General features: G+C 35.1%; 2 protein-coding genes and 1 long non-coding RNA gene across 3 annotated transcripts in view; 2 read left to right on the forward strand and 1 right to left on the reverse strand.

The window, feature by feature from the left end:
• The window catches only part of LOC129764933 (fringe glycosyltransferase), a 320,450-nt gene that overhangs the window by 93,088 nt on the left and 208,894 nt on the right, over positions 1–18,468 (forward strand). The window lies entirely within an intron of this gene.
• Positions 3,420–4,798, reverse strand: LOC129764934 (uncharacterized). The gene is made up of 3 exons (XR_008741292.1): positions 3,789–4,798; positions 3,612–3,697; positions 3,420–3,530 (listed from the first exon to the last, which is right to left on the reverse strand). It is a non-coding gene; the product is annotated as an uncharacterized LOC129764934 (long non-coding RNA).
• On the forward strand, positions 4,049–5,995 carry LOC129764932 (ovochymase-like). Its single transcript, XM_055764583.1, has 3 exons — positions 4,049–4,802; positions 4,870–5,631; positions 5,691–5,995. The coding sequence occupies exons 1-3, from the start codon at positions 4,100–4,102 to the stop codon at positions 5,873–5,875; spliced, it is 1,650 nt and encodes a 549-aa protein (XP_055620558.1). The 5' UTR covers positions 4,049–4,099; the 3' UTR covers positions 5,876–5,995.

Below are 18,468 nucleotides of genomic sequence, written 5' to 3' on the forward strand. Positions count from 1 at the left end.
TTTGTTTATTTGTTTATTTGTTGGTTTGTTTATTTGTTTACTTGTTTATTTGTTTATTTGTTTATTTGTTTATTTGTTTATTTGTTTATTTGTTTATTTGTTTATTTGTTTATTTGTTTATTTGTTTATTTGTTTATTTGTTTATTTGTTTATTTGTTTATTTGTTTATTTGTTTATTTGTTTATTTGTTTATTTGTTTATTTGTTTATTTGTTTATTTGTTTATTTGTTTATTTGTTTATTTGTTTATTTGTTTATTTGTTTATTTGTTTATTTGTTTATTTGTTTATTTGTTTATTTGTTTATTTGTTTATTTGTTTATTTGTTTATTTGTTTGTTTGTTTATTTGTTTATTTGTTTATTTGTTTATTTGTTTATTTGTTTATTTGTTTATTTGTTTATTTGTTTATTTGTTTATTTGTTTATTTGTTTATTTGTTTATTTGTTTATTTGTTTATTTGTTTATTTGTTTATTTGTTTATTTGTTTATTTGTTTATTTGTTTATTTGTTTATTTGTTTATTTGTTTATTTGTTTATTTGTTTATTTGTTTATTTGTTTATTTGTTTATTTGTTTATTTGTTTATTTGTTTATTTGTTTATTTGTTTATTTGTTTATTTGTTTATTTGTTTATTTGTTTATTTGTTTATTTGTTTATTTGTTTATTTGTTTATTTGTTTATTTGTTTATTTGTTTATTTGTTTATTTGTTTATTTGTTTATTTGTTTATTTGTTTATTTGTTTATTTGTTTATTTGTTTATTTGTTTATTTGTTTATTTGTTTATTTGTTGGTTTGTTTATTTGTTTACTTGTTTATTTGTTTATTTGTTTATTTGTTTATTTGTTTATTTGTTTATTTGTTTATTTTTTATTGGCAGACTTATCTCACTTCTTAACTAGGCGAACCTAGCCAGAATTTTCACCTGCCCCCGGGCTTCTGAATGCCAAAGGGGGACTAGGCTCTGCGGAATGCACGTATCTGCATGCTCGTGCTGTTTCAGTCCTGACCGAGAAATTGTCGGACAATCGCGCAGGTGCTAAGGATGACCGACTTTTGGATGCCGGCCAATTCCTTCTCCATGTTCAACACCTTTAGCGCTTCCAGAAGTGTCTTCGGGACAATTCCAGTTCCAGAGAGAACGACTGGAACAATTCTTGGGACCTCCCTTAGCCCCCACAGTTCCTTGAGCTCCACGGCCAATGGTCGGTACTTGCAGATTTTGCGACCGTGGGTCTCCTCCAGATTCTGGTTCAGTGGAATAGCGACATCGATGATGGTGACTTTGCGGTCGCTCTTGTCGTAAACCATTATATCTGGACGGTTGTGGTGGATCGAGAGGTCGGTCAGAACAGTGCGATCCCAGTACAGCTTGAAACGGTCATTTTCCAGGACAGGTGCAGGCAGGTACCGGTAGTTTGGTACGTTGTCTTCCAGTAGAGCACATTGGAGCGCCAGTTGTCGATGAACAATACGGGCCACGTTGTTGTGGCGCTCGGTGTAGGCTGCGTTGGCCAAAACGGGACAGCCTCCCATAATGTGCTCTATGTTTTCACCTGGTTGATGGCACATCCGGCAAATGTCATCAACGTCTTGATGCCAGACGTACCGCCTGCAGTTTCTCGTCGGCATTATCCTGTCCTGGATGGCTATCATGTCGGCTTCTACTACTGAAGAGAGTTCACCACGCGTTAGCCACAGATTAGATGCGGCCTTGTCGACGTGTGGCCGATCCAGTTGATGGGGGTGGGCACCATGCACTGCCTTCTGCTTCCAAGCTGCAATCTTCTCCTCCACTGTCTGCAGATTGCAGTTGAGTTGGTACTCCGCTTGCGCCAAGTGCAGAGCGCTGTATCCTCTGTCGGCGGCGCAGACAGCCCGGTATAGCGCGTTTTGGTTGGCGCGTTCTGCGAAGTACTCGCGCAGTTGTCGTACCTGGGCAACACACAGTGCAGATATGTCGACTATTCCAAGTCCCCCTTCTTTGCGTGGCAGTGAAACTCTCTCCAGTGCCGATTGAGGATGGTGCATTCCGGCCTCTTTAAATGCTTTCCTCATCCTCCTCTCAAGGTCCTCTAGGTCAGTTTTGCTCCATTTGACTACACCAAAACTGAAGGTCAGCAGGGGAACCGCGAATGTGTTGATCGCGCGTACCTTGTTCCCCGCATTGAGGAAAGTCCTCAGGACACAGTTCACTCGACTCAAGAACTTGTCTCGCAGCTCCGTCTTGATGTCGGAGTGGCGAATCCCGGTGAGCTGTCGGAATCCAAGATATTTATAGGATTCGCCACGAACCATGTCTCTTATGAACTCGCCGTCATAGACCTCGTAACCTCCGGATTCGGTAAGCTGCCCTTTCAGCAGATGGACACAGCGGCACTTGTCAAGGCCGAACTCCATGCAGATGTCCCTGCTTATGTCTTCGACAACCCGGATAGCTACACCTAGACGCTGACGTGAATCAGCGTAGACCTTGAGATCATCCATGTAGAAGGTATGGGTCACTTCTTCGTGAGCGCCGTCGCCATACCTTATTTTATAGCCATGACCGTTTCTATTGAGCGTCCTACTTTGTTTATTTGTTTATTTGTTTATTTGTTTATTTGTTTATTTGTTTATTTGTTTATTTGTTTATTTGTTTATTTGTTTATTTGTTTATTTGTTTATTTGTTTATTTGTTTATTTGTTTATTTGTTTATTTGTTTATTTGTTTATTTGTTTATTTGTTTATTTGTTTATTTGTTTATTTGTTTATTTGTTTATTCGTTTATTTGTTTATTTGTTTATTTGTTTATTTGTTTATTTGTTTATTTGTTTATTTGTTTATTTGTTTATTTGTTTATTTGTTTATTTGTTTTTTTTTTGTTTTTTGTTTATTTGTTTATTTGTTTATTTGTTTATTTCTGACATTTTACAGATTTAAAACCTGTAATTCATTCCAATTATTTTTAAAATTTATATTGTATATTAAAAAAAAATCCAGCTTTCTAAAAGTCACAGTAAGATGAGGGTCGTAAAATTTTTGAGACATGAAAATCGAAAAATTGAAAAACTAAACATTTGAAAAACCAAAAATTGAAAATCGGAAAAATAGGGAAACCGAATAACAAAAAATTAGAAAATTGATTAATAAAATTGCACAAAAATAGATATATAGAAAATAATAGAAAAATGAAAAAAAATGAAAAATCGAAAAATAAAAAGAATATATTTTTTTAATTTTTAGATTTTTGAATTTCTGAATTTGCTAATTTGTGAATTTGTTAATTAATTAAACGTGAATGAAAAATGTAAATGTAGACTTCAGGAATTTCAAAGACATGAAATTTAAAATCAGTTTTATCCCATATTTATCATATATCCCATATATTTTTAATTCTTCTTCCTTTCGTTTTTTATGTTTTTCTATTTTCTGTTATTCAATTATTTTAATTTTTTTATTTTGCTATTTTTCAATTTTGATAGAGATTTCAACAGAAGTACTTGTCATCACAATTAATATTGCTACAGTTCACTTGTATGTGTGTGTGATCTGTGAAACAAACTGCAAAGTAATATGCGCCACACTTTGCACTGATTTAATCGGTTTTATTTCCCCGTTCATTTCACTTACCGGTACGATCCAAAGTAACCGCGAAGGAAGCGCGATCCCGGTAACGATCCCCCGGGTTCGCTGTGGTATTTTCATGTTTATGTTCACTGGAATAATAAGTGATCGGGTTTTAGTGCCGTTTGTTTGTTTGTTTCTTCGTTTCATTTCATTTGCTGCAGATTGGCAGCAGCAGCTTACCCTCTCTCTCTCGTGTTGATGACTGGACATTATGGGTTTGTTCTTCCTCGCTTTTCTTTTTGCCCCCTCCCCCATCGAATATGTTGCGGTGTGTGGTCTCACCTCGCATCATTCGATCACACCGGATCGGGTGATTAATTTTTACTGCTGGAACTGTTGAAACGACGGGTACGAGAAATCCGGAGATCGCGACCTAATTGGCTTATCAGTCGTCGGGGCTACGTCATGGGTAAAGCCAAAAGCCGCGCTGCTGCGAATGAAATAATGATTGAGTTGAGTTGAACGAGTTGAGGACAACAGTTGCGATTATCATGGCGATGATGATTGTGATGTACCATATTTTGCCGATACTATTGGCGATCTTGTGTGTTGAGTGTCAACAAGTGCAACCGTTGCTCCGGTACCCGAAACCGGTGTGTGGAACCCGGAAAATATCCACACGAGGACTGATAGTCGGTGGATCGGAAACCGTCCCGGGCGAGTGGCCGTGGCACGCGGCTGTATATCACGTTCAGGATGAGGGTCGCGTCCGAAAATACGTATGTGGTGGGACCCTGATCGGCGCCAAGTTTGTCCTCACCACGGCATCCTGTGCGGGAAACAAACATCGCCGTGGAAAGAGTGATGCCTCGGTTGTTGAGCTTGGACAGTATGATTTGGCGGAGTCCTCGCGCCAAAAGGTGGAAGTGGCCGTTAAGCGGGCTATCGTGCACGAGCAATTCACGTTCGGGACTCCAAAAAATGACGTTGCAGTGCTGGAACTAAGACATGCGGTCAGCTTCACCGACTATATCCAGCCGGCTTGTTTGCCAAAGGAATCAGAGGCCATTAAAGAGTTCGAAAGCGAAACCGGGACCATCGTCGGCTGGGGAAACAAGCTGGACGGAGTGCTAGCGGATAGGCTACAAAGTGCCCAGGTTCCCATCATCTCGCTCATTGAGTGCTTGCAGAGTGATCCGGATTTTTTCGGAAAAACGCTCAACACAGGGATGTTCTGCGCCGGGCGGAAAAATGGTGACCATCTCAGTTTCAGCATGCAATCCCGCTCGCAGCGTTTCGTGAATCGGTGTTTTCTTTTCAGGAACCGCCCCATGCTTTGGTGATGCTGGTGGTGGGATGTTCTTCAAGGAAGAGCGCGGTTGGGTATTGAGGGGAATCACTTCGTTCACGAGCGCGGGCCCAATCGGAGAGTGTAATACCCAACAGTTCTTCGGACTGTCCAACGTGGTCTACTACCTGGAATGGATACAGAATGCGATTGGAAAATCACAAGGTCACCTCCGTCGAAAGAACTCGACGTCTCGATCGTGCGGAGTTCGAAGCACTGCAATTCAGGGATTGGGGAGGAATGGTGAGTGGCCATGGCAAGCGGCAGTTTATCATGTTCACCGAGGAAGCAACCCCGGACGAGAGTTCGCCTGTAGTGGAACATTGATTGGATCACGCTACCTGGTGACCACGGTCTCTTGCGCTCGATATGAAGCGAAAAACGGTACGAACTTCCCGATTGTGGTAGAATTGGGTCATGTGGATCTAAATGATTCAGCTTCGCCCAGGGTCAGTGTTGGAGTCCGAAAAGTTTTCGTTCATGAGCAGTATGTGCGCGGTGATACGAAGCACAATCTAGCGTTGTTACAATTACGAAATCCAGTGGACTACACGGATCATATTCTACCTGTTTGTCTTCCGGACAGTTCACTAAGCGATATGCAATTCGGGAACCGTTCAGGATCTCTTGTGGGATGGAACACGGCGGAGAGACTACAGAGCGTGCAGCTGTCCATCGTTAGGTGTTCGGGAAGTGATGTGAGCTCAAAAGTGTTCTGCGCTATGTCCGAAAATGGTACTATTTATCATTCTAAAGGTCGAGAGTAGATTTTGCTCTATCCACTTTCTTTCCAGCAACTACCAACTGTGTTGGAGACGAGGGCAGTGGATGGTTCCTCAACAAGAATGAAGTATGGACTCTATATGGGGTCGTCTCAGAACCCCGCAAAGGTTGCGACTACCAGCAGTATCTTGAGTTGGCGAACGTGGCCACCTTCTCAGCGTGGATTAAAAATAAAATCAACCAACAAGATGATTGATCGTGTTTTGACGCGAGATGCAACCATCGATGCAGCGATTCCTCAGCACTCCGCTTCGCACTTCGATGTAATAACAATAAGTTGGTAATATTTTTTTTCGAACTAAAAAACAGAAATCAGCCCGAATTATTATTATTTACCTTTATCAACATCCCCGTCTTATTCCATCTTCGGTCTGTGTTTTGATTACGCGTGGAGATCCCATCTCGACTCCATTCCGGTGTTTATTCTGTGGGTTCATTTGTTTTGCTTCCCTCCGCAAATCCACTCCACAAATAGTGCCCTCTTGTGCCACGAAGAATGCCACCTCAATTGCCGAATGAGATCAACAAGCGTGAAGATGTGTGTTTTCGAGGCGAGCTGAGTTCTGAGCCCGCTTCCGTTATTCTTCTCCCGAGCGGCAGAGGTCAAAATCCGATTTCGAGCCGCAGAGCCAAATCTCCGGCGACTTCCAATAAGTTTTACATTCAATAAAACTACACAATTTAAGCAGAACGAGCCAGAACGTTCAAACCAGTTTCAGCCCACGTTCGCCGCCTGTGGCGAAAGCCGGGTCCGTGTTCAAGCATAGCGAAATTCTTCCTTTTCCGGAACACAATGGTCGCTCGCCCAGAGAGAGATCGTGTGTGTTTGTTCTCCTTCTGCCAGCATCCCCCAAACCCGAAGATCCGATCAGAGTGGACTCGCCCTTGTTACAATTTCACCGACATCTTGCACACGAACCAGAGTCGGTCGGTCAGCCACCAACGCATTTAATTGAGTTTCACGTGCCCGATCGGCTGCAGCAGAACGCCCCCGCCGTGGAGGATTGCATCGCATAGCAAAGAATGACGCAGCGCTCGTGCGGATGGGCGCGCGCTCGCGCCGCTGCTGCTGCCCCCGTCGGGGAAAGTCCATAAATTATGATCCGTGTGTTTCGCAGCGTCGCGTTGTGCTAAGAAAGCGAAAACAGCGTTGGGGGAAACGCCCGCCGCCCCGCCTCAACATACAGCCCACTTGTTCGCTGCTGGTGAGGAGAGACCCTAGGTCAGAGACTTATGGGGAGGCCACTTAAATTATCGTAAAATCTCAACTACGCGATGAGAGTTCTGTTTCGTGGCCGCAGATGTAAAGTTTGATGGTAGAGATTAGCGCCTAACTGATCTCGACATGAGTGCCGTTTGGAATTTTTCGGCAACGGTCTAATAGCTGTCAGTGTTAATTGCTTTGATCCTGGAATGAAGGGGTTTTGGTGTTGACGAATCGATTTACGACTCGGATTGAATTTTTCTTTTATTATCCCTTTGAATGTATGAAAAACACATTTATTTGAATAATAAAATGAATTAATACATTATTCAAAGTATTGGTCATTGTTAGCCACCACTCTTTCCCATCTTTCGAGCATGTTACGGATTCCATCGCGAAAGAAGCGTTCATGTCTTGAAGCCAAGAATAAATCCAACCAATTTTTAATACCCTGTTCTGCAGTAAATCATATTTCACTCAAGCGTTCGAGAGGACCGATCGAAACAAATAGTAGACGGAAGGTGAAAGCTCTGCGGATGATTCAGTATTTTCCATCCGCTATCCTCCGGTTTTTAGCTCGAACAGTAACATGAGGCCGAGCGTTGTCATGATGGAATATTATCGTCTCGTGTCTGGTCGCATGATCTGGACGTTTTTGCAAAAAAAATAATTTCCTTCCTAGAGTGCACCATCCTGAATTTATAACCGAAAATACGTCTTTTTTGCTGGTTTTTCCGATTAAAACCATTTAAGAAAATGTTTTTTTTTTCAACTGCCAAACCAAACTTCGATCTCTTACCAGCAAAGGCAGTGTGAACTTTTCCAAGAAAAACGCTAGACTGCACTCAGCATGTCTGATTTAAGGCGGAACATTTGTATGATTTTTGCAGTTCGAGACCAATGAAAGGTTGTATTATTTTTTGAAAGCTGAGACTTTTTTGCAGGAACACTTTTCACTTGGTTTTCTAGGTTTCTTTCTAATCTTTTGTTAATTACGACGAATTGTGACTATTCTTGTCAAAGAATGAAATGTAGGAAATTGTTTAAATTTTTACTAAAAAGCTGACAAAAAAGTTATTTAAAAAATTAAAATTCATTTTTCTCAAAAACGCATTTTTTTAAAATTCCCAAAAATATATATAGCCCTTACAATTTTCAACAAGTCGTCCATACATCGGAAGAAGGGCACTTTTACAGAGAAAAAGTTTTTCTAACAACTTTTTTATGTTTCCTTTGAAAAAAATACAACTTATCCTAATTTTGTTTAAAGTCAAGATAGCGATATAATGTATTCGACAAAGTTTTAGATCTTGTTAAATTTTGTCGAAGACATCAACTTTCTATATTTTATAGTTTTTCGAATATAAGGCATAAGGACTCCTGAAATAAATAATGTTTTGATTGTAACATGTATAGATGTATAGATGACTTGTTGGAAATTTTAAGGGCTATTCATATATATATATATATTTTTTTTTGGGAATTTAAAAAAATACGTTTTTGAGAAAACTGAATTTTAATTTTTAAAATAACTTTTTTGTCAGCGAGATTCTTTTCAAAAAAATTTTTGGTATTTTTTTTTGTAAAAATTTTTAATTTAAAATTTTTTGTAAAAAATTTGGCTTTTTCCAAAAGGTAGTCTAATTCTAATTATTTTTCTGATATTTCAAGTATGCAAAGTTGCTTAAGTGACTCATTTCCTTACACCCACAACGTTTCACTGCTATCTGAAATGGTGCTGCCAACGGCCAGTCGAGTTGGCATGAAATTCGTCTTTGTTTTCTGGGTATCGGGATCGATTTGAAAATCGGAAAGCGATTTCGATAATCGCGAATTCGACAAATGAGAAATTCGAAAATCGGAAATCTTCAAAATTGAAAAGCGGTGTTTTCAATTTATACATATTTGAAAATTTGGAAATCGGAATTCGAAAATTCGAAAAACAAAAAGTTGAAAGTCGGAAATCGAAAATCTGAAAATTTGAAAATCGAGCATTCAGAAAAATTAAAAATTTAGTATTGATAAATCTGAAAATCGATAATTCAGAAATTAGAAAATCGCAAATCCGCAATCTTGGAAATTTTTAAATCGAAATTTGAAAATTTAAAAATCGAACTTAAAAATCTGTTATTTGAAAATTCGAAAATCGAAAATTTAAAAACTTAATAATTGGCGAAATTAAAGAATCAGAAATCTGATAATTTTCAAATAAAAAATTCAAAAATGAGCGAATTCTGAAATTTGAAAGTCGGAAATCTGTAGCAAATCTGAGAATAGTAATTCGAAAATCTGCAATTCGTTTTTTAAAAAATTTTAAAAACAGCGTTTTGAAAATTTGAATAAAATTTGAGACACTTGCAAATTGCGATTTGAAAATTTGAAAATAGGAAATCTTAAAATTTGAAAATCGAAGTTTGAAAATTTTAAATATTAAAATTCAAAAATCGTGAATATGAAAAATTCAAGAATTGAATATCGAATATAAATTTAAAATTTCAGAAATGAAATTTCAGAAATTTGGAAATTTTTGGAATTTTTAAATTTTAGAATCGATGATTTTTAAATCGGGAATATATCTAGAAACCAAAACTTTAAAAATCCATTAATTATAAATTTTCAATTCAGAAGTTTAGGAATTTGAAAATACAAATTTAGAAAATTATAATTTTCGCAAACACAAAAAATCGGCAATCCAAAATTATGAAAATCGGAAATTAAGAAATCTTAAATTTAAAAATTTGATCGAAAAGCTAAAAATTTGAAAAAACGAAAATTCGAGAATTGAACATACAAAAAATTAGAAATTTCGAAAATCGAAAATCACGAAATCACTAAATAGGTGATTGAAAATTTAGACATCGGACATTTGAAAAACGATGATTTCAAAATTTCGAAATTTGGAAATTTTAAATATAAAAATTCAAAAATCGTGAATATGAAAATTTAAAAAATCGAATATCGGAATTTTTGAAAATTATAAATTTTAAATTTCAGAAACGAAATTTCAGAAATTTGAAAATTTTGGAATCGGTGATTTTTAAATCGGGAATATAACTAGAAACCAAAACTTTAAAAATCAATTAATTATAAATTTTCAATTCGGAAATTTAAAAATATTGAAAACTATAAATTTGAAATTTCAGAAATGAAAAATCCAGTAATTCAGAAAATCGCAAACACAAAAAATCGACAATCTGAAATCATGAAAATCGGAAATTTAGAAATCTTAAATTTCAAAATTTGATCGAAAATCTGAAAATTGGGAAGAACGAAAATTCAAGAGTCGAAGAATTTCGCAAATCGGGAATCACAAAATCACGAGTTCAATTCTCACTCCCGACATTCTTCCAAAAATGGAAGTAAAAGTGACGAACCAGCCGAAATGTGTTGAAAGTCACTATAATAAAGAAAAAAAAAATGGAAAATCGGAAATTTAATTAATAAAATTGGATAAGAAGAAATTAATATATTGGAATTTTGAAAATTTTTAAAATCGATTTGATAAAATTTAATATTTTGGTTGTCAATTCGAATCTGAAAGTTTGAAAATAGTTATTTCAAAAATTTGTTGATTTAAAAATACGAATTTTGAACATGGCGGACATTTGAAAATCGGAGTTCCTAAAATTTGCAAATTTTAAAATTGGAAATATAAAGTAACAAATTATTAATGTTTGAAAATTAGAAATTTTGAAATGTTAAGATCAGGAATCTTGAAATGTTACATCTTAAAAAAAATGTAAAAACTTAAAAAAAATTCTAAAACTTCGAAAGTCAAACACCTGAGCGTTTGAAAATCGGTGTTCCAAATATGAATTAGAAAATTTGAAATTAGAAATCATTAAATCGACATATGAAGATTGGGATTTCAAAAATTTGAAAATGAGATATATGAGAATGGAACTCTGAAAAAAAGAAGAAAAATGTTCAAAAATCGAAAATCTCGAAAAGTAGAAACCGGAAAATATATTGAAAATCTCGAAAATACAAATCCGACATTGAGCTTTTTGGTAGGAAAGCGCTGGCAGACTGGGACTGATAGCTGCAAAATAAGAAAATAATAATATATATGATTTGTCGAAATTGTCGAATTTCTGACTATTTTCTATTTATACAATAAGTATCTTTGGGAGCTGGGACTGACACTGATAATATGTAAATGCTCTTGATGCGAACTGAATGGAAAGCGCAGCGAGCACAACTCGAACCTTAACGTGTTAAGGATCGCCATGAATGACTCAAAATTATATTTCAGTGAAATTAGGAAAGATATGAGCTGGGTGTCTTATAGCAATATTCGAAACCGCAAATAAAAAATCTCTAAATTCTTAAAATCAAACATTTCGACAATCGAAAATTCTGGAAATCGAAAATGGAAAATCGAAAATCGAAGATCGAGAATTCAAATATGTATCGAAAAAACTATGATTCAAAAAGTTACGAATGTTTTTTACCGAAATATTTTGATTTCAAACCTCCAGGAATTCGTCCAATTCAAATTCAAAGTCAAAGACTTTGTCATATCAGCATCAACAAATTCATTTTCTCGGAATATGAGCACACCACCCACGGACATCAGCATCACAGCCACTGAAGTGTCCGTTTTACTCAAATGTTTTTGTTTTTGTTTAAAGTCCACTCCCTTCGTTCGTGTACGACGCGATGCTGCAAGTGCAATTTGCATATGCAATCATTCAATCCAAACCAAATGAGTGTGTGTGTGTTCTCGCTTTCCGAGAAAACACTGTTTAATGAGAGCGCAATCGGCCAACCGACAACAACAACAGCACACATCAACTTGCAAATTCATTTTTGATTGAAGATTTACGGTTCTATGAATAAACATTATTGTGGTCAACCTGAAGAGAGGGAACCCAGCAGACCTACGGGATCTTGATTTATTTACACTCTACTTGAGCCAACTAGCTGTTGGGCTCAACCCACACACGCGAAAGGCGCGCGCGAGGGCATCAACGAGGAGGCGAACTGTCAAAATGATCACCGACGGGAGGATTCTTCAGCATGTTGCTGCTCCGAAAACAGGAACAGAGCAACAACAAAAAAAAACTCGGGCGGACAGATCACGGCCGAGGTCTACCGGTTTTGGTTCTGGGAAAGGCGCACATCGCATCGCATCGCGTTGCATCGCAAGGGATGTCAGCGTGTTAAACTTGTTCTGTTTCTGTCGAGTTTTTCAGCAACTTTTCTCCTGTTATCACAAGCGTGAGTTGTAAGTGAAGGGTTGGTGTGGTGAAACGCGATGCATAGTGTGCGACGACGGGAACGAAACGTGATAAACATTTACAACTGGCTCATGTGGCTCGTTTCATTCTCAACTTTTCCCGGTAGCACCGGTCCTCACCGATCCTCAGACAGAGCGCAGAGGACGACTGTGAACTCTTAATGGTGACAGGTGAGAGATGTTGCAACAATTTACTCGAATGTGGATGTCCATTCGCGCTGGTTTTACTGACATGTTAGAATAATAAGATGCGATCCTGTTAGATCGGGAACTGTGTTAGGTCGGTGGAAGCTGTGGCAGTATTTGGCTCATAGGTGAATTGTTTTTCGAAGAAACACAACATTTTAAACTAAAAAATTGTAAATTCTCCTTATGACGAGATGTGAAATATAGCCTAGAATTAACCCTTTACGGTCGTTTGTCTGTTCTCAGACACCACAGCAAAGAATCATACTAATTTTTTACGTTATTCAATCATGTATCAAATTGCACCTTTTCATAACGAGTCTTAATGTCTAAAGAATCTGAGATTATTAGCGTGGAAGGATGAGTAAATAGTCACGATGCTGAGTAGCTACGATACATAGGACACAATAACTATAGTAAAATGACGAGGCCAAATTCTATTATAAATACATATATAAATTACAATCTGAAAATTGGTGGAACGACTTGTAGGTGATCCTCGTGTGATATACACGAAGGAGGATTGTAAAATATAATTTTCATATAAAAATACATTAAAACATATTGTTCAGTAAATAGATATCTAAAGTTCACGATAAATAAACAAATCTTATTTAGCTTTCATAATATTACGTGATGCATGCAGTGATACATGCTCTTTCAAGGGAAATTAATTCCGACCCCATAAAAACACATATAAAAATGTAATACGACCGCAAAGGGTTAGATATAGATATATTGAAATTGCCATTGCTTCTGACGAATTTTATGCCAACTTGACTGTCCATTGGCAGTACCATCTCAGTTTGCAGTGAAACATTGTAGACATTGGACATTTAAGCAACTTCGTATACTTGAAATCTTAAAAAAAATTAGACTATTTTATGAAAAGGGCCATAGTTCATTCTCTTAATTTTTTTTTCAAAATTTAACTCAAAAACTTGAACACCTAACAAACTTTTATCAAAAAATTAAATGCAGTAAATTGTTTAAATTTAAATTAGAAAAAAAATTCAGTCTATTTTTTACTAATTTAAAATCACAGTGAAAAAAAAATTCAAAATTTAAATTCGTTTTTCTCAAAACGCGTTTTTTTAAATTTTCAAAAAAAAAAATATGATTTTTTAAGTTACATACAATCACTAATAAGTCATCCATACATCGGGAGATGGGCACTTTTACAGAGAAAAATGTTTCTAACAACAACTTTTTCATATTTTCTTTGAAAAAAAATATAACTGATCCTAAATTTAGTGATTCAAACTTTTGAAAACAGCAAATCTGAAAAATCTAATTAAATAAATCTGAGAATCGAAAATCCGAATAATTAGAAAATTGACGATTTTCTTTAATGAGAATATCGGGAACTCAAAAATCAGAATTTTAAAAATTTTAAAAATCAGAAATCTAAAAATTTTAGAATCTGAAAATGAATAACCCGACATTTTGAGAACTGGAAATCAAGAATTGGATTGTAAATCTTAAAAATTGTAAATCGGAAATCAAAAAATTGTATAAACGACAAATCAAAAAATTGAAGGAATCGAAGTATCACCAAAAAAAGTCGAAAAATAAAAATAAATTATAGTTTATAATCCGAAAAATCAAAAACTCTCAAAATCGTAAAATTGAAGATCGAACATCGAAAACCGAAAAAATTAGAAAAACCGAATAAGCCAAAAAAACGAAAAACCGAAAAACTGAAAAACTACTCAATCCACAAATCTAGAATTACAATAAAAAAACACTAAATATTAAAATCCGAAAATTATAAAATCTAAAAATAAAAAAAAACAGAAATCTGAAAAATCATAAAATAAAAAAAAAATCAAATCATTAAAAATTATTAAAAAAAAATGAATCAGTTAATCGAAAAAAAAACAAAATATAAAAAAACTCGAACACAACTCGAAAATCGAGAAATAGAAAATTTGAAAAATATAAAATCGCAAATCAATAGATCAAAAATTGGAGTTTAAAAAATCGTTAATTGGAAAACTGAGAAAACCAAAAAATTGAAAATTTTAAAAAATATATAATCAAAAAACAATACATTGAAAATCGAAAATTCGAAAAAAAATAAAAAACTTGGAATTGGAAAATCGGTAAAAAATTGAAAAATTTCAAAATTTCAAAATGGAAAATATGAATAGTCTAAATATTCAATAGTCGAAAAATTCCAAAATCGGAGATCTGAAAAAATTAAAAAATTCAAGAGTCGAAAATCTAGAAAAACAAAAATTAAAAATCCTCAGAATATCTAGGAAATTAAAAATCTCCATTTTGGAGAATCTCAATTTTAGAGAAAATCGATAAAAATCTGTTCTCGGATGAAAAACGGAAACTCCAGAATCAGGAATTGAACAACCTGACGTTCGAAAATCTGACATCTAAAAATCAGAAATCTGAAAATGTGAAAATCAAAAATTTTGTGATTATCAAATTTTCATAAAAAAATTTTAATCTGGAAAAATAAAAAAATTGGAAACTTTATTGGAAACCTGAGGTTATCCAAAATTGACTATTAAATATTGGACAAACGGAAATTTGAAGAATAGAAATTTGAAAATCTAAAAACAGGAAAATTCAAAAAACCAAATGTTCAAACTTCAAAAAAGCATAAAAATTAAAAATCAAAGAGTTTTTTTTTTTTTTTTTTTATCCAAAATATATATTTTATTAAGGCTCATATGGCGTCAGCCTAACGGGGCCGGGAGTTCAATATTTTGACAATATTTGCTTAGACTATGTTAGTAATATGTAACCGATTACTCGCGGTTGACTCGAGGTTAGTATTACAAGTGTTCTCATAATTGGTATGTCGCAGTCTACGATGCTCTGTACGTGTGCCCGACACGGGATACTTCCTATTGGGATGCAGCTGACCATTAATCAGCAACGCCCCCCTAGTCTGTACCCCATATCTAGCGTGGTGCGTCTTTCTCGACTCGAGGAATCCAGGATAGAATGGCGGCGCAATCATCAGCTCGTGTAGAGTTGTCATGAGCGGTACAACCTTTGGCTCTTGTTGAATGATCAGTGGACTGCACAACCTTTGGCCCGTGTGTCTGTAAAGAGTGTGTGTATGTATTGCCGCGACTAAGTAAAAGTTTATCGATCGGATAGGAGGGATATGAAACGGGGACACAACGAAGGAAACATCATTAAACGTTGACATCGGCGTTTCTGAGGAACAGGTATAGATGAAGCAGAAGATCAGGATCCCGGCTACCTAAGATATCCCGGACGGGGATATCCGATTGTCTGCCTTGTGCTCTCAGTGCTCTAGAGAGCTGAGAGCGAGCAGCATGGAACCGGATACACGACCAGACAACATGCTCGATGTCGTGGTAGCCATCGCCACAATCACAAAGATTGTTTGCTGCGAGCCCAATGCGATAGAGATGCGCGTTTAGGTTGTAGTGATTGGACATAAGCCGAGGTATCACGCGAATGAAATCACGACCTACATTCAATCCCTTGAACCATGCCCTCGTCGAGACCTTAGGGATAATCGTGTGTAACCAACGACCGAACTCATCACCACTCCACATGCGCTGCCAACTTACGAGCGTATACTGACGAGGAATGTGGAAAAATTCATTATAAGCAATTTGCCTTTCAAAAAGTGTGCCTTCTAAAGCGCCCACCTTAGCTAGCGAGTCCGCTTTCTCATTCCCCGGAATCGAACAATGAGAGGGAACCCATGCTAAGGTAATCTGGAATAATTTTTCGACCAAAACACTCAATAGTTGTCTTATTCTTGTTAGGAAATAAGATGAGCGTTTATCAACCTTCATTGAGCGGATTGCCTCTATTGAGCTGAGACTGTCTGAAAAAATAAAATAGTGGTCGATGGGCAATGTTTCAATGATCCCTAATGCGTAATATATCGCACCCAGTTCAGCGACATACACGGAACAAGGATCTTTGAGTTTGAAAGAGGCACTGGAATTTTCATTGAAGATGCCGAAGCCAGTGGACTCGTTTATGAATGAACCGTCAGTAAAGAACATTTTATCAGATCCAACTTTCCCATATTCTGCCGAAAATATCGGCGGAATAGAATCGGAATCAAAGAGTTGAAAATTTAAAAAAATGCTATAGGACTATAGGCCCTACAAAATTTTGATTAGAAAATTAAATACAGCGCGTACTCGATTATATACAGTTTTTGATTTCTTTTCAATATATATAATCGAATCCTGCATATAATCAATCAATTTTTTTTTAAATTTGTTTTTTTGCATGTATTTTTTTGTTTTTTCGAAAATAAAAGAGTAATTTGATTTTTTATTCATCCCCTGAAAGTCAGAAAACAACTTTCGCACATGAAAAAAAAACAAATTTATCCAGATTATCTCAGGAGATGATAGACGATCATATTTGATGAAAAAAATCCTTCTCCGCATATGTTCGAATTTCAACAATGACAGAGTTATAGAACTTTATTTTTGTTTCGGACTCTGTTGCCTCAAACTGGCTCTACATTAAAAAGTACGCTACGGAAGATGATTCTGATGCTTTCATTTGAAAGATGAGAAAATTAAGTACAAGATATAGTAGTGGAACAACTAAATTAGTGGATTTTAATAACATTTTGGAAGTGAAAAACTTAAAAGTTAATAATTGTTAATGTGTTATTATTAATTTTATCCTAAAAATTTATATTAAACTAGATCAATTAAATTGAAGTTCTTTAACCGCTCTGTAATTTGGTCTTTGATGCCCAACTTCTATCTTTCTTAATTTGGCGGCAATATCGATATAAACAATTCCTGATGAAAATTCAAGCAAATTCTCCAAAAATCACGATTTTTACCCCACTGTACATGTGATAACCACTCAAACTTCACCTTAACATTGAAAGGTAACATTTCTTCTTGAAATAAGCCAATTTGAAATATAAAAAAAAATTCAAACTGTATATAATCGAGTCCAAAATTGTATATAATCGAATCACATATAATCGAGTCTGTATGTAATCAAGTCTGACCTGTATAGGAAATTGTTTTTCGAATAAAAATTTTAGTTCTGATAATTAGAACATATTAGTTTTGAAAAAAACATATAGCGGTAAAACAGTGGAACTAGTGGATTTAAAGAACATTTTGGAAGTGAAAAACTTAGTGGTAATGGTTTTTAGTATGTGATTATTAATTTTACCCCAAAAATTCGTAATAAACTTGATTGTTATTATTAATCGAATTGAAGCTCTCTAACCGTTATACAATTTGATCTTTGACACCCAAATTCTGTCTTTCTTAATTTCACTGCAATATCGGTAGAAACAGTTCCTGGTGCAAATTCAAGCAAAATCTTCAAAAATCACGATTTTTACTCCACTGCTCTTAAATTTTATCTTCAAATTTCACCTTAACATATAAATATTACATGAAATGGGTCATATTTGAAATATGACAATTTTTTTCAAACTGTATATCATCGAGTCCAAAGTTGTATATAATCCAGTCCAACGTCCAGTCCGAAAATCGTAAAATTTATAGTTCAAGGAATCGAAAATTCGAAAAATCGAAAAATAAAAAAAAATCGAATCGAACAAAAAAATAATCAATAAATCGAAAAAACCAAAGACAAAAAAAAATTCGAAAATCGGAAAGTACAACTCAAAAATCATAAATCGAAAATCTAGAAAGAGAAAAATTTTTAAATATTAAATCAAAATTCAATAAAAAAAAATCGAAAATTGAAAATCTGAATTTTTTAAAATCATTGATTTAAAAAACTGAAAATTTAAAATTCTAAAATCGGTGATTAAAAAATTGGTAAAAACCAAATTCGAAAACTATAAAGCTCAAAATTTTTAAATCGGGAATCTGAAAAGTTAAATATCGGAGATTAAAAAAAGTCAAGAGTCAAAAATCTAGAAAATCAATAATTCAAAATCTCCAGAATAGTATATCTAGGAAATCAAAAATCTCGATTTTATAGATTCTCAATTTTCGTGATTTTCTGTTTTCAGTGGAAAATCGTGAATTCCAGAATTAGGAATTGACAAATCAGGTATTTTAAAATCGGACATTTGAGAATCAGAAATCCGAAAATCGGAAATTGTAAATTGAAAATTGAAAAATTAATAAACATTTCAAAAAAAGTTGAAAAATATCAAATCTAAATTACTTAAAATTGGCGAATC

This window comes from Toxorhynchites rutilus, chromosome 2, assembly GCF_029784135.1.
Source record: "Toxorhynchites rutilus septentrionalis strain SRP chromosome 2, ASM2978413v1, whole genome shotgun sequence".
Lineage (NCBI taxonomy): Eukaryota > Metazoa > Arthropoda > Insecta > Diptera > Culicidae > Toxorhynchites > Toxorhynchites rutilus.

Excerpts from the sequence above, each read along its gene's own strand:
- LOC129764932 (XM_055764583.1), top strand. The coding sequence starts at position 4,100 with ATGGCGATGATGATTGTGATGTACCATATTTTGCCGATACTATTGGCG. Across the intron at positions 4,803-4,869 it reads CTGCGCCGGGCGGAAAAATG|GAACCGCCCCATGCTTTGGT; the intron begins GTGACCATCTCA and ends TTTTCTTTTCAG. Across the intron at positions 5,632-5,690 it reads CTGCGCTATGTCCGAAAATG|CAACTACCAACTGTGTTGGA; the intron begins GTACTATTTATC and ends CTTTCTTTCCAG.